This window comes from Anser cygnoides, chromosome 5 (genome assembly GCF_040182565.1).
Source record: "Anser cygnoides isolate HZ-2024a breed goose chromosome 5, Taihu_goose_T2T_genome, whole genome shotgun sequence".
NCBI lineage: Eukaryota > Metazoa > Chordata > Aves > Anseriformes > Anatidae > Anser > Anser cygnoides.
This window is the reverse complement of record NC_089877.1, coordinates 9620026-9635119: the sequence shown is the minus strand read 5'-3', so window position 1 is coordinate 9635119 and position 15094 is coordinate 9620026. Positions and strand designations below refer to the sequence as shown.

Sequence of the window (15094 nt, the reverse complement as noted above, 5' to 3'; positions counted from 1 at the left end):
GCTGATGACTGAGTCTAGGTGAAGGATTTGGGAGCAGGCAAACAACAGGTGGTGGGCGGGAAAAGCAGGAGAATCAGATCTGCCTGGGGAATAGGTGGTGGATAGAGTGACGGACGGCTGAGGTAGCGGCAAGCACCAGGGGAAAGAGAAGAATCGGGTGAATCCATGATGAAATTCTTACCTCTCACACCACCCCGACCTTTGTGAGAGACCGACGCACAGCAGGAAAAGCAAAGGAAAAAAAACTAGACTTGAAGCATTAGTTCCCTTGGGAAAGGATGAGTGCAAAACATGTGGCAGATATTAGTCATGTCACTTAGAAAGGTGTTCAAATACCACGATGAAGGATGAGTGTGGTATAAGGACTTAGAATAACTTAGTTGGTAAACCAAATTTGGGACACAGAAAGAGACTGATATGGGAAATACTGTAAGATTCACTCCTTGTGTGGATGTCTTTCTATAGCCAATAGATACATTATTCATTTTTTCCCTTCTGATGCAATAAAATTTCAACAATAGCATAAGCGGTATCACACTTCAGGCTACAGCAAGGGGCATGCACAGAAGCAAAGGATGTTTGAGATACATTGTCATCCACTGGAAAATTCCAAAACTAGAATTTAGCCTCGCTTTAAAACTATTAGGGCTTTTTTTTCTTGGCCAACTCTATTTTATCAGATATCTGTTTACAAAACTCAGCCAAATATCCTCTCAGATGGTTTTATAAACTTTCAACAGATGTGAATGAACATTTATTTGACAGAGCCAACTAACTACCTCGGCAGCTCCATTCTCTTGACCCCGTTCATGACTTTCACTGCATCCCATTCTCAGTAGAGTTGGTCAATTTTCAAAAGGTATTTGCTGTCAGATTTTTTTTTCCTTTTAGTAACCACCTGTTTGCCTGAAATCCATTGTCCTCATTATAAATTTAGTTTTGCATCTGAATATTATATCAAACATCATTGTAAGTTTTTGATGATAGTTTTACGGGGAAAATTTGAAAGCCTCTTTGAACACAGTGTCAAACAGTATAGAACTGAGTCTGCGTTGAAGATTTTGGAAAAGAGATGATTTTGAAGTGTCAGGTGCTGTTGCAGATCCGTCTCTCTCATCAACACGTGGCTTTTTCTGGTTCCTCAGGGAAAAACTGAACGGCAATTAAGTGATAAGTATGGAATGACCACTGGGCCACCGTGTAACATTCTTCCATTGCTGTTGTTTTAAAAAGTCAAGTGCGCAAAAGAATAAATACACCCAAAAGCAGGATCAGGCCTGAAGTCAATATTTTGAAGTTTCCATATCTGCACACGTTTAGTGTCTCTAACAGAGAGATAACACCCTGCAAGAGTGAGTAGGTCAAGCTATACTGTTATGTCCTATCCTATGCACTAACAGACCCCATCCAGACAGTCTCCATCATTCTCTTTCCATTTGCACTCATCTCTTTGAAAAAAAAAAAAAATCTACTTATAAAGAATCTTGAACTTTTTTTTTGTTTTCCATCCGTGGTATTTTTCATCTTTTTAGTGCTCAGGTAAGAATTTTGTAACACATCTGTATTGCTGATGAACAAACTGAGGCGAAAGAACTGCAAAGATCTGCCGCACAACACACAAGCCATAGAGGAGCCAGATTTATGCTCCAGGTTAACAATGAAGCAGACAAGGAACCAGCCTGGCTGGCCTTCCCTCTAGCCTGTCTCTGAAGAGGATGTATGGGAATGCATATGAAACTCACATGAAGCAAACCCTCTGGACATCACCCATGTTCTTCTACTCTGCTGAACAGATGAGAGAAGGGTTAAGTCCTGAAGCATTCTCACTGCCAGGGTCCCTTCCTCCTCAACGTTCCTCATTTTTTTTTTCCTTTTAAAGTGCTTCAGCTTGTGTGTTACAATTTGTTATAATAATGGAATCCAGTCAGAAGCTTGTGGCCCCATAAACTTTAGACATAATTTTAACTATGTCAACTTTAAAAAGTCAGTATCTGCCTCATCAAAGGGCAATCATGTCCAGTGTGGGTGTCTGTGCCAATTGTGTTTTGAACTGCAGCAATAATCCAACCTAACCATGCGAATAGCTTTTCTACACCCACATTTCTTAATTATCATCATGAGACTGAGGTAGCTGAGACCAGATCTATAATGTTTTCTGGATGTCAAAATGCCCACACACCTTCTGTAATCCTTGTGCTACCAGCCCCCTTTCATATTGCTTTTAGCTGGTCCATCTAATTATCTATTACCGTAACTGTTTAATGCATTTTTCATAAGCCCCACAAAGGATTGTCAGGAGGAAGGGGCTCTGTTTAAGAAAAAGGAAACAACTTGTCTGCCTAGACCTCCTTCACTGCACAACCCTATAAACATTTCAGGGGATAATAAGCCCCTCCTCACCCCTTTCAGAAAGGAACCATTATTTCTTACAGCCAGGTGAGACCTACGCCTCTAAAAGTCTCTGTGTACATTGCATCCAGAAACAACACATTGTGTTCAGAGGTTTGTGGTCTACTTCCCATTTTGAAATAAATAAATTTGTTATTTTCACATGCGCGACAGTCAATAACAATCTGAAATGGCCAAGTAGTGAAAATGTTATGACTTAATGAACGCGTCGCGTAATCATTCTTGCCAAATGTCAAAATAAATTGGAGGCCAGCGTGTATGGCTTATGCTTGTTAAATTTGGGTTGTGCATGCTATTTTGGGAAGAAAAACAAAGAAAGACCAGACCACTAAGAGGTGGGCGGAAGAGAAAGTATATATTTAGGTGCTTCTGGCGAGACCTCGGCCGATCACAGCCCCACCGCACACACCACCCACGGGATGCCCTGGGGAGCCACTTACCTCTGGAGGAGCAGGGGGAGCGCAGCGGCTGAGCCCCCCAGCAAAGCCCCCGCCGAGGGGCTGGACAGGAGGTGGGCCGTGGCTATTAGCCACTCCAGAAGGTGCATTTTGTAAGGAGACCACAAGAGTTTACGGGTACCCCATCACATCCAGCGCTGGCACACATGCATGGACAAACGCAGGACTTGCCTGCCTCATGCGGAGAGTTTTCTGTCTGTCCGAGCAACAAGTACCTTGGAGGCTCCAGGTCTGGAAAGCTCCCCACAGCCAAGGGCCCAGACCTTTGAATGCTCATGTGTGTCCCAGCTATCTGCCCTCTGAGGCTGCCTCACGAAACCACCAATTAGGATTATGCGATAAGCAAAATTACTCCCATTCTTATGTGATTAGGAAAATAGGTCTCTAAAGCTACACGTTCAAAAGCAGATCAAAGCATTATTGTTCTTTTGTGGTTAGGTTTTGACTTACGTTTCTCCCCGTTGTGTACGTGTTCTAGCAGTAGTACCCAGAGGCCCCAGCCGTATGTTTCTTACTCCACCGCTACTTCCAACGGAGGGAGTGCCGCCAGGGTGCTGGTATTTCTTACTGCCCTCATGAAAGGCATGGATACACATATGTGGCTTTCGTTTATTTTGTTTCATGACACAGGGAAGGGGGAGAAATCCTTTTCATACACCTACATCTATCACATAGCAACTAAGAATAGAAGCAATATTGAGACAGATGGAAATGTTAACAGTGACAGCTCACAAGCACGAATCACACATTTGTGAAATAATGAAATGGGTGGGCAGTTGTTATATGAACTCTATGTCAGTCGTTATGTTTTCCTGGCTACAATTTTGCAAGAGTATGTCTCAGAGATATTTTCAGGGAATGGGAGAAGTCAGTGCCCTGCGTTGCACTGCACCTTGCCTGCGTGTGGGCGCAGGGATCACTGGAGCTGTTGGGCGGTTTGCGCACCGAGCAGCTCGTCACAAGCCCCAGGACGTCCCATCACATCTTCCTGCCAGGGCACTTCAGCATTCCCAACAATGAGGTGGGAGAGAGGCAGAAAAGAAGTGTAAAAATAATTGGAAGCCCACCTGCAAGGGAAACACGGGCTGCTCAGATTTGTTTAAAACACTTACTTCCAGGCATAAAAGTATTTCATGTTTATGTATCATCTGCCCATATTCTGTGGTCCCTATTGCTAGCTGGACTCGCCAACCACGAATGGCAAGAAGCATGGCAAAGCCAGATCTGCGTTCCTCAGCTCCTTCTTTCTAGCTCTTTATGCCCCAACAGCCATTGTCCCCATTTTAAGGGCCACTTGGATGAGCCTGTTTTTGTTAGTCCCAGTTTCCAAGCCTCCATCCAAGGGTTTTTTTCCACAAACAAAAGAAATGCTGCATTCTCCATCTAATGTTAGCCCAAAGGGGAGGAAGCTGTGAAAGCACCTCTCCATACGTCTTTCAGCTTGTGCTACCTGCCTGTTTGCCAAGTCTGAAGGAACCTGCTGATTTTCAGAGAGGTACTGTTCCTTACACAAGATGCTGTTTACAGCACTTGAAATTACTATTTTTTGCTAGAGGAATGAACTAGATCTCCTGAAACCTTATGGATGCTCTTTTTGTTTGTGTACCTGATTAAAAAAATTCTAGCAGCTACATCTTAGAGTGCTCAGTGGTGATTTACTACTGTGATTCATGGTAAGACTTACAGCACTGAGCAAAATCTCTCCCTAGGGATTCATCCACCTTTCCAGAATTTCTCGTGGCTGGGCAATCATATGCCACCGTATTTAGGAAGCAGAGCATGGTTACTAAATGGCAGCCAGCCTGCATTTTCTTTGGGCATTTCTGAGAGCTCGACAATATCGGTGTGATAAAGAAACAAAATAAAGGACTCGCTGTGCAAAGTCAAATCCAGCCACCTCGGATCAATGAAATGCTATGCAATCCTCCAGGCCTGTCAGGGAAGGCCTCTAGAAATAAGTAGTGGGAACTGTCAGATCATTTTGAAATTAGAAAATTATTGAAGTACTCTGAAAATCAAGTGGTTATGCAAATGGAGAGGTACAGAGAATGAAGAACTTTGGGAAAGATCAGGCCTATGTCAAATACCACACAGGAAAACATCTCAGACTGGACACAGACACCTGAGAGTCACTGAACCACTGAAAACAACACTTGTGGCATCAGGTAAAATAAACAGAGAACTGTTAGAAAGGAGAAAGACAGGCTGCCACATCAAAGCTTTGCAGGACGGAGAGATACTCAGAGGAGATCCGACATTTTACACTATCATAACCATAAGAGACGAACGGTGGTGACGAACCACCACCAAATGGGTGACAGCTCCTGGAGAAATACTAGGTACTAAAATCAATAAAGCTACTTGCAGATTAAGGTATGAGTCACTGCGAGCAAATGTGACCAAATACGGCCCCGTGTCATTTGTTAGCGGCCGTCCGTCCCATTCGTCTCCACAGAGAGCGATCGGAACTGGGCACAAACAAGACGGCGGAGGCAGGAAGGGCAATATCAGAACGCAGAGGTTTTAAGAGCCGGTGACAAAGTAACGGGTGTAAAATTAAAGTGTATGAAGACATACAAGATTATCCCCGGAGTGGAAAATTCACATAAACAGAAGCTCCTTGGCAACCTCCTCTGTACCAGAGCTGTGTATTTTGGGGACTGGACAGCCTTGGGTAGGGCTCACCACCACACTAGTGCGTTCAGGCACTAGTGGCACCACCTGGCTCCTTCCCAAGTGAAAACCGGTCAGAGGACGTTTGGGTACGAATTTAGTGACACGGGGACCGCAAAGGAGGTGCGTTTGAGTGCGCTCCAGCCTGCCGACGACAGACACTCCTGAGGCCGGCCTCTTCTCGACCAGTTCCTCCTCGCCTCAGAGCTGCCGAGAAACGCCTCCCATCGCGCCTAGCCCGGGCATCCCGGCAAACGCAAGTTTTCAAAGTGGAAACGGAAAAATACACCGCTCCTGCGCCTGCCCCCGCCCGGCCGAGGGCCCTTTTCCTCCGCGGGCAGCGAGCCCCCCGCCCCGCACAGCCCCCCGGGGCCGTCCCGCGGCACCTCCATTTTGGCTCGGCTCCGGGGGGGCATCCCCGGCCCACGCAGGACGGTGCCCACGGGGGGGTTGGAGGCGGTCGCCGTGACAACGGCGCCGCGGGGGGGCGCGGGGGGGAAGCCCCCGGGTGCGCAGCGGGGATGCCGCCCCCTCCCCGCCTGCCGGGGGGTTCCCTCCTCGGCGCCGCTACGTGCGAGCCGGAGCGGGAGCCCGGCGGGAGGCGGGGGCGGCGGGGCCGCGGGATCCTCCCTCCCTTCCTCCCATCCCTCCTTCCTCCCATCCCTCCTTCCTTCCATCGCTGCCTCCTCCCCGGCGGGGCCCGGCGCCGCAGCGGGGCGGCCGCGGGGCTGTGCCGCAGGGAGCGCCCCCGCGGTGCCCGGGAGGGGGGCGCCGCCCGGCTCGGCCGCCCCTCGGGGCCAGCAGGGTGGGCACGGGGACGGGGTCTCCTCGCCGAGGCAGCGCCGCTCGGCTCGGAGCCCCCCCCCCCTCCGCGGGAGGAACCCCCTCCCCAAAACACCCCCGGGTTTGGTGAGGGTGGCTGGGGGGGGGGAATCAATGCACGGGCTCCGCGCACAGCCGGAGACCCCCGGAGCTTGTCTACCTGCGAGCACTGCTGCTACCGCCGCTGCTCCGCCAAACTGCTGACTTTCTAGAGCTTATTTTTAGCCCGGAGACTAAATATTATTAGCTACATTTCTACGTAGGAAGGGGGGGGGGGGGGGGGGGGGAGACTAGAGAGAGGGAGATGAGCAGAAAGCTTATCCGAGCGATCTCCAGGTGGGGGGGCTGCGTTTGGGTTTCAGGCTTGTCAAACACCTCCCCCCCCCCCCTTTTAATTATAGCAAAGTAGCTGCGGATATTGGATCATCAGTAATACATGCACGGCGCTCCCGTTCCGTCGTAGCTCGCACACACAGAGGGGCCATCAGCGATCCCTCAAGCTGGGGACCGGCTCATCTCCATGTAGGTAAAGATCAGCTGCGTCTCTTTATCTATGCGAGATCAGTTGTGCATAGTGCCAGCTAGAGCTCAGCTGCATCTCTTTAGCTATGCAAAAGCAACTTCCATCCCCGGCTAGGGAAAAATCCGTCGCATCTGCTTATCTAGGTAAAGATCGGTTGCATCTCTGCCCATAGCATGCACACGCACATCGAGATACGAGATTCCCAGATTAAATCAGGCACAACTTAACTCAAGTCGTAGTGAAATCTCATCAAGCTGCTCCTACCTTCGCTAGCCTCCACACACCGCCCAGCCACAAAGGTACCAAAACTCGGCAAAGAGCAGGAACCCATCCCCACGGCACCGAGACGGGGGCAGCAGGCAGAGGGGTGCCGCCGGGGGATCACCCTCCCGCTTACCTTAGTCACAGCTAACACCACAAGCAGTGGCTAGATCGTGCCGATAAACACTCGCATTTCCCAAACTTGACACCGTCAAACCAACCCCCGGAGCTTGCAAGACTCTTTTTTTTTTTTTTTTTTTTTTTTTTTCCTCCTTTTCCTATTCCAGCCCGCACCGCTAGGAATTCAACTTCGCCCAGCTCCGGCGGGGCGAGAGGGCGGCGGGCGGGGAGGGGAGGGGAGGGGATGGGATGGGAAGGACGGGAAGGAGGGGTGAGGAGCGGAGGAGGGGGGGGGTCGGTACCGGCTGCCCGCGGCTCCCCGAGCCCGCCGGGGCGCGGGGCCTCCCCCGCCGCCTCTGTCCAGGGTGCTGCCCCGCCGCCGCCGGCCCCGCACCGCTGCGCGCCCCCTGCGCGCCCCGGCCGCTCCTCGCCGCCGTGCCCGTCACGTGAAGCGCGCGGCGCTGCGCGGCCTCTGCGCGCCCCCTGCGCGCCCCCTGCGCGCCCCGGCCCCCGCCCGGCCCGGCCCGGCTCGGGGCACGGCCCGGCCCCCGGCCCGCCTGGGGACAGCCGTCGGCAGCGGGCGGCCGGCTCCGCGCCGCTCCCCGGCGGCTCCAAGTTTCTCCGAGGCGGGGATCCCGGCGCAGCCCCGCAGCGGAGCGTTCCGGGGAAAGTTGCGCTGCCCGCACCGCCGTGCTGCCGGCCGCCGCGGGTCCCGTCCTCCGGCACGCCAAGTGCCAGACAGCCCAGCCCGTGGTACCCCAGATACTGTTGTTAAGCAACATCGCAAGCCTTTTTTTTTTTTTTTCTTTTTCTTTCCCCTCTCCCCAGTTACAAAAATAGGCTTTTTATTGGTACTCACCATTGTTTCTTTGCTGTCCTGGAGACAGAAGTGTCTTAAAATCCAGTCTCCCCAACAGATGCTGGAAGGTAATGTGTCTTGTTTGAAGTCATCATGTGAGAACTTCTGCTTTGCTCAGTGGATCGCCCACCACTTGGTGTGACTTATGAATCTAATAACCCTTTGCAATATCCGCAAGCTTCAACTCTCCGCCACCTTGGTGCCTACAGAAGACAGAAAGCGGCTGGCAGGGAGTTTTAAGAACCTATAGACGTACGCAAACGCCTTAGCTCAGAGTCACGTTTCCCTCCGAGTTCTTACGTGATCCCAATGAACGAGAGGGGTTACCGGCTGCCGCCGCGGAACGTGACCGCCGCCCCCCGCACGCCGGAGCGGGACGCCAAGTTCCCGGGGAGAGCCCGGCCCGGCCCGGCCCCGCTCCCCGCCCGCACCCGGGGCCGAGCGACACGGGGCGGCGCGGAGCCGGCAGGTGAGTACCCATCGGGGGCCCCGGGGCTCGCTCGCCCTCGCGGGGAGAGCTCCAGGGACTTGTTGCACGCCGCAAGAGGAGGCGGCTCGCTGCCCCGACCGGCTCCCTCGGAGCCCCCGGCCTGTCCCCGCCGCACCTCGCCCCCTCCTCGCTCTGCCCTCGCCACCCCCCGACCCCGGGAGGGCTGCGGGCCCCGCTGCCGCCGCGCTCCCGTCCCCCGTTTTGTCCCCGGGTCCCCCCCACCGCGGCCAGCTGAGGGCTGGGGGCGACACCGGCCCGCCCGCCCTCGCCTTCGGAGGCGGCCTGCGGCCCCGGCAAAGTTTGTGGGGGCTGCCGGCGGTACCGGGGGGAAGGCGGAGGCAGGAGCCCCTCGCCCGGTGCCGCTCCCTCCCGGGCGGCTGCTCCCAGGGCGCTGCGGGGCGTTCCCCCGGCGGAGCCTGTGCCCCCCCGGCCCGAGCCCCAGGTACCTCCGCCCGGGAGCCAAAGCCAGCAGCCTCTTCCATGACAACCACTTATGTTGATCCATGCAATAACCAGCAGATGCTGCCCTAAGACTGGTACAGCTGGTACTTTCCTGCCTCGGCCGTCCTGGGGGCAAGGTGCAAGAAGGCACGTCGGGTGGTCTCCAGCCGACCTGCCCAGAAGAGGACTGCTGACCCCCTTCGTCAGCATCACACGCTGCCCGTGTGGCGTGCAACGGACAGAGCTGCTCCCAAAGGCTGCTGCTGCTGTAAGGCTGCACCCAGTAGATTACCCCGTCACTTGTCACCCAAGACCCATCCTTAAGTATTGATCTTCAGTCAGGGAACTGAACTTTCCACCGTTGGAAGCACTGATAGTGTTAGTACCAGTTGTGAACACCACTTTTTAAATGCCACTTAAAACACCCCACAAGTGTTTTAACAAAGGGGGACTACATCACACCATGCCTTCTCCCAACCTTTTAAGCCAACAGCTGCCACCTCTCCCTCCGAGGAGTAGAACAACTACGGTGGGGTCTGCTTTGGACAGAAAGTCATACAAGTACACATCTGAGCCCTAAAAGTTTCTGACTTCAGGGAGTCCTCAGCACTTGTGGGTAGAGACAACTCAGTAAGGAAGTAGTATCAATTAAAGCAAACAAACAATTCTACATACTTCAAAACTCAAGAAATACAGTCTTTCATCCAGAAAGTCATTCTAGCTGTATCATTTGTAAGAAAGTAGTCTATCTGTTCCTCACCTACTTCTCAGATCATTAACTTCCAGGTATTTTCACTTTCTGAGGAAGTTCTTAGTCATTAAGGATGTCCAGATGGAAACTTCGCTGGATCACAGTATTGTAATGACACAGTAACATTAAACTTACTAAAAACTTCCACAGAAGGCTTTCTAAGAGGGACCCACAGCAAGAACAGGACACGCAGTCAATTCAGGCCTGTTCCAGAGCAAATGGATGAGCTTTGCCAAGGATACTAAGGCAGGGTCATGCTGACAGAACAACATGCAAGAATACTCATTTATAGAGCTATCTCAAAGAGCTTCTGGTGAACACTTCTGTTTAAGATAATCCAACTCCACCCCACCCATTTCACTGGAATAGGCAGCAGCTGATAACCCATCTCGCGGTCATCAGACCAAATTAAGCATGTGTTTGCTGAAGGGAGATTTTGCTCCACGTTGCCTCAATCATGTCAGTCTGAAGTACTTATGAAAAAAACAAGCGCAGTAATCAAGACTCTAGAGATATGGTGTATGGAAGAACAAAAGGTCACGGGCAGGGTGATATGGGATGCCAAAAAGCAAAGTTCCTTGGCAGAAAAGGAGGAGGAGGTAGTACAGAACAGTCAGAGTCCCCGCACGGACACTCACTGGTGACAGAACAGCCCACGTTGCTCTGAGGGACCAGAGCCAAAGATGGGACATGAGTGAACGCACAACAGTGGTGGAGAAGGGTCCCTGGCAGGCAGTTCAGAGAGACTCCTGCAAGAAAGGAATGAGGAAAGGGGCTGAGACAGAATTAAACCCAGCTGTCCATCAAGTTTCCAGCCATTTCCTTTCCCTACGTCCCATTCCTGACTGGTTGTTACCTCCAGGAGAATAGATCCTGAGGCCATGGGACACCCAGCCACAAAAAGGCACTTGATGGGAGTATGTGGGGAATATTTTTTATTTTTATTTTTCATATTATCATAGGGGCAAACAATTAATCCAAGTTACTCATTTGGCAAGTTATAACTCTTCAGTACAAGTCAGCACTAGTGTGAAGAGTTTGGTCCATCATTTAAGACTAATAATCAGGTGATCTGCTTACAGGGTGTTGAAACAGGATAGCTTTTAGCCCTTGCCAGAATTGTACGACACAGCATTTGCTCTATTCAGGTAGTTCATACATATAAGGCAATGTACATCTCTTGTTCCAAGTGTGTTTATCTTGGATTTACATTGTTACCAGATGAAGTATACAGCTGTTGGACCTGACTTCAGTGGGACTACTCATATGTAAATAGTGACAAAAGTGTTTAGCAGATGAGGCCTAATTAAGCAGGAATCAGTCATACATTTTCCCCTCTCTTAGACAAAAGAATGTGAAGAATACTGCAGGAGCATTGCTAGAAAGTCATGGTGCCTTGAACCAACCTGCCAAACACACCGAAATCCTAAGTGAGCTGCAAATGTTCATTCCCTGGCTTCAAGCATCAGGCAGAAGCAGCGAGCTGTTATTTGTTGGCTTTTTCACATACTTGAAAGACTACCACAACGTGCAGATGACTACCCTGCTAGGCACGCGCTGGAAGACACCTTGCATCCATTCTGCACGTGCTGCTCCCTGCTCGCTTACACATCACCCAAAAACCGCCTCGAACACCGGGGCTAGCGATCCGGGCAGAACCAGGCGATAACAGCATCTGTCAGCTTTATGGAGACACTTCTGAAAGGAGAGCTACGTTGCATCATCACTGGCGTGAAGCGTGGCTGCCAGCTCCTCTACATGCCAGCAAACTAAAGGCACGTTTGAAAGAAAGGTCCCCCAGGGTCACGGCATGCACATTTGGCTGGTAACCTCCTGCTGCTTCAACAGGCGGGTTTGGCACCCGCCCTGCTGCTGCCCCGAAGGTAAATGCTATCCTGCCAGAATGCTTTTAGGGTAGCCTCCCATAAAGTGTTGATCTGTGCCTGATCTCCTCCTCCTGCAGATTATCCCGGTCTGATATCTCCAGCTTTTCCACGATCTTCATGCTGCAAGCATCAGCAGCCGCTACCTCCTCCCTCCCTGGAATAGTTTCCCTTTCTTCCTGAGCCTACTCGTCTTCAAACCGCTCCCAATTGCGTATTTTCCGTGCTGGTAACATGCAGATGAACATCGTAGTCATGATCCCACTCAGATACTAAACAAGCCTCCCACCAATGCTTAGTCCTCCTTTAAAGCACCAGATCATTTCAGCTTGCTTTCCGTCTCCTCAAAATACCAGGAAATACTATGGAGTAGGCAGGCTGCGGCGGGTGCGTTTGCTGTGTTTTCACCTCAAGGAGCATGCTGCACCAGCGGGCTCCTCCAAACATGCCTTGGCGGGGGCGATGTCCTCTCCTGCTCGTCACCCCGTGCCAGTGCCTTAGGGAGGCATTTCTTTGAAAAAAAATCACAAATTGCGCCGAGCTCATCTTCACACTTGATAAAAGCAGGAGAGAGGGGAAGAGCTCCCGGTGGCTAGAGCTCAGCACCACCAGGAAAGCTGGGCCTGATGTGAGACGGGGTAACGTCAGATTCCCGTCCCCACAGGTGGTTGGGGCCGAGAGCTGGAGGCAGGCGCCTCGGCCACTGCACCCATGCTGTGGGGACAGCAGCGAAGGCTGCAGCAGGAGGAGGCATGGCTGAGGGGACAGCAGGGACGCCAGCCTTGTGCCAGCCACCAGTCTGCTCGTGCCGGGGAAACCCTTCGCTTTGCGCTTTTGTCTTGCTTTGGGTCCCCCTGCACTGCTCTTATTGCACGACGGGACCACAGACAGGGCTGAGGAACTGGCCTGAAAGCTTTACATGAAGTACTTATTCATTATCAGCCACTGCAAAAAGTTTTGCTTAAACCCCTTCTGTTATCCATGGAAGAGGCGTGATTTGGGAGAACTCAGATTAAACGCCCTTGCTTTGTTTTCCTCAGACTACCACTGATGCAAATGTAGTTCGGACTATATCTCATCTGCTTGTGTGGCACTCACTTAGGTGAGCTGCAAAAGACAGGAGATGAGATAAATGTAATGGAAACTATTGGCCCATGTAAGTTCTCCTGGATGACCTGAGCAAAATGAGCCACCGGGTATCTCTTACTAGAATAAAACCAGAGATAGGGAGAGAAATCAGAACCTGGAGAAAAAAGAAACATGACAGCCGTAATCTGTTACTATTGCAACCTGATTACTGGGTGCTTTGACATGGTGGGGGACCCTTTCCTGCAGCAATAAAGAATACGTCTCGCTTCTTGTAACCACAGGGGAAGCATCTGTGGGCAACTTAACATTTAAACTGACTCTATTCAGTTTCCTTTAAAAAGAGTAAACATATATGATAAATGTGGGGAAAAAAAAAAAAAAAAGCTACACCATCACCTTGTCACATTCTGAAATGCTGTTCGGTGCAGCCCTGAGTCAGGAGAGAACTCCAGCACTTCCAGTACAGAAATGCCCTTACCGAACCGAGAGGGATTAGTCTTAATTGTACTCGTGAGTAAAAAGTAAACACATACTTTAGTTCCTTTCTAAGTTAATGTTTAAAAGGAAACTATCTCCAAACCATATTAATCTACTTCTTTACAGCCAAATACCCCATCGACTTCAATGGGAGTTCTCAGCCACAGCTGTGTATTTGAACCGCCTTGAGCATGATGGAAACGTGTTATTGTTAAGAGCAAAATATCTGCTGAAGAAATTATACATGGAGTTAGCAGACAGCACCAGGAATTAGGTGCATATCATGCAAGAATGATTGAGGAATGCTGGAGAGTTCTGCGTAAGGGCGACCCTTGACTTTGTCTCTGCATTTATATGATGAACTCTTTCAAATATAGCTCTGTTCCCTTTAACTCCCCTGCGTAAAAAGGGGAGAAATGAGATGACGACAGAGAATGAGGGGAACGAGGAAACAGTAATGTAGGAGAAAAGCACTCTAAAGGACAGTAGAAATACAGAGAAGCTGTTATGAGGCTACCACTGAACTAAGGGTAATTAGTAAGATAATAACCTTCATCCAGGCTCTTGCACTGAGTTAACCGAAAAACCATCCCCACACCGACTATGTCTGCAACTGACCCGTATATCTTTATCCTGCCATTTTCTGACTAAAATGACAAACAAATTCTCCCATGAGATGGTATTCACAACAGTCAGGAAATAGTGTTAATGCTGACCTAAATAAATAAAGCTTCTCCTACATAAGAATTCCTGCAAGGATCCTTTAACACAAGGTACATTTACTGTAAAACGCACACAACCCTGGGGGGCAAACCACCTGCTAGACACCATGGTCTCTCTGTCTGCCTTTGGCAGGTGGGGCTGGGAACTTCAGCAAAATGCTGCTGAAGAAGCAGGCGTACTTGGGTGAGACTCCCGAGACCAAATCAGAAGCTCCCAGATCCTGCTGGTAGACCTTGCAGCCAGAGCATGGGTGAATTTTCACAGAAAAAAAATATTATTTTGCAGAGCTGCATGCCTGGGTTTGAGCTAAAGGGTGTTGGCACACATGCAGCTTCGAGGACGTGCGTTGTCTTTCGAGGATTTGCACAACGCTTTCTGCCTCACATGGCGCTGTTCACGCCTGCCTAACTTCTTCCTAGGGTTGTTCATTACTGTAAAGAACAGCAGGTACACACTAAACACAGTACATCTCTTATATGCACTATTTATTGTGGTGAATTACATCTGTTGTTCTTTATCAACATGAAGCAGTAGAGCTGAGGTCTAAGCTCCCTTTCCAAAAGCAAGCTGCCCAAAGACAGAGGCAAGCCTAAGGGAAGATTTTGTGCAGGCTTACTTAGGATTTTATTGTAAAGGCATCAAAGCCAGCAGTGTTACAGGTTGCTGCTAAAAAATGCTATTGCTACTCCTACCTTCTATTTGCATCGCACATTTGAAGTTGGTTTTGTTCCATTTGCAGCCCACGTCCTGCTGCAGCATCCTTCCTTTTGCTCTACCTGTTCACCTGTTAGGAAGGTGGGCTGCCAACAAAGCCTGCGCTGGGCGGCAGTTAGTACCTCGTCTGTTCCAGCAGGCATGACACAACTGGCTTCTGCTTTTCCAACACTAAGAGCTAGACTGGCAAAAAAAAAAAAAAAAGTGCCATTATTTCCACCGAGTGTCCCTGTGAGGGTGCCTGCTTGCCTTAAAGATGCTCTTCTGCATGGGCTCTATGAGTCAATGCCTTCCACACCACACAGGCAGCGCACATAGCAAGCCTTTGGGTGTGCGGGTGTCACTGTGAATCAATCCACTTCAGCCACGTAAGTCCTTTCTGCCTTTCCTCACCTCTACTG

General features: G+C 50.5%; 1 protein-coding gene across 2 annotated transcripts in view; it reads right to left on the bottom strand.

Annotated features, from left to right (window-relative positions):
• The window catches only part of BDNF (brain derived neurotrophic factor), a 35476-nt gene extending 27141 nt beyond the window's left edge, over positions 1-8335 (bottom strand). The window contains exon 1 of one of the 2 annotated variants that reach the window (XM_013177777.3): positions 8126-8335. In XM_013177777.3, coding sequence (XP_013033231.1) covers positions 8126-8128 — 3 coding nt within the window. In that variant the 5' untranslated portion in view covers positions 8129-8335. Of the gene's footprint in view, positions 1-7282; positions 7307-8125 lie in introns of those variants that run through there. The other variant, XM_013177780.3, reaches the window with a different exon arrangement.
• Between the last annotated feature and the right edge of the window lie 6759 nt (positions 8336-15094).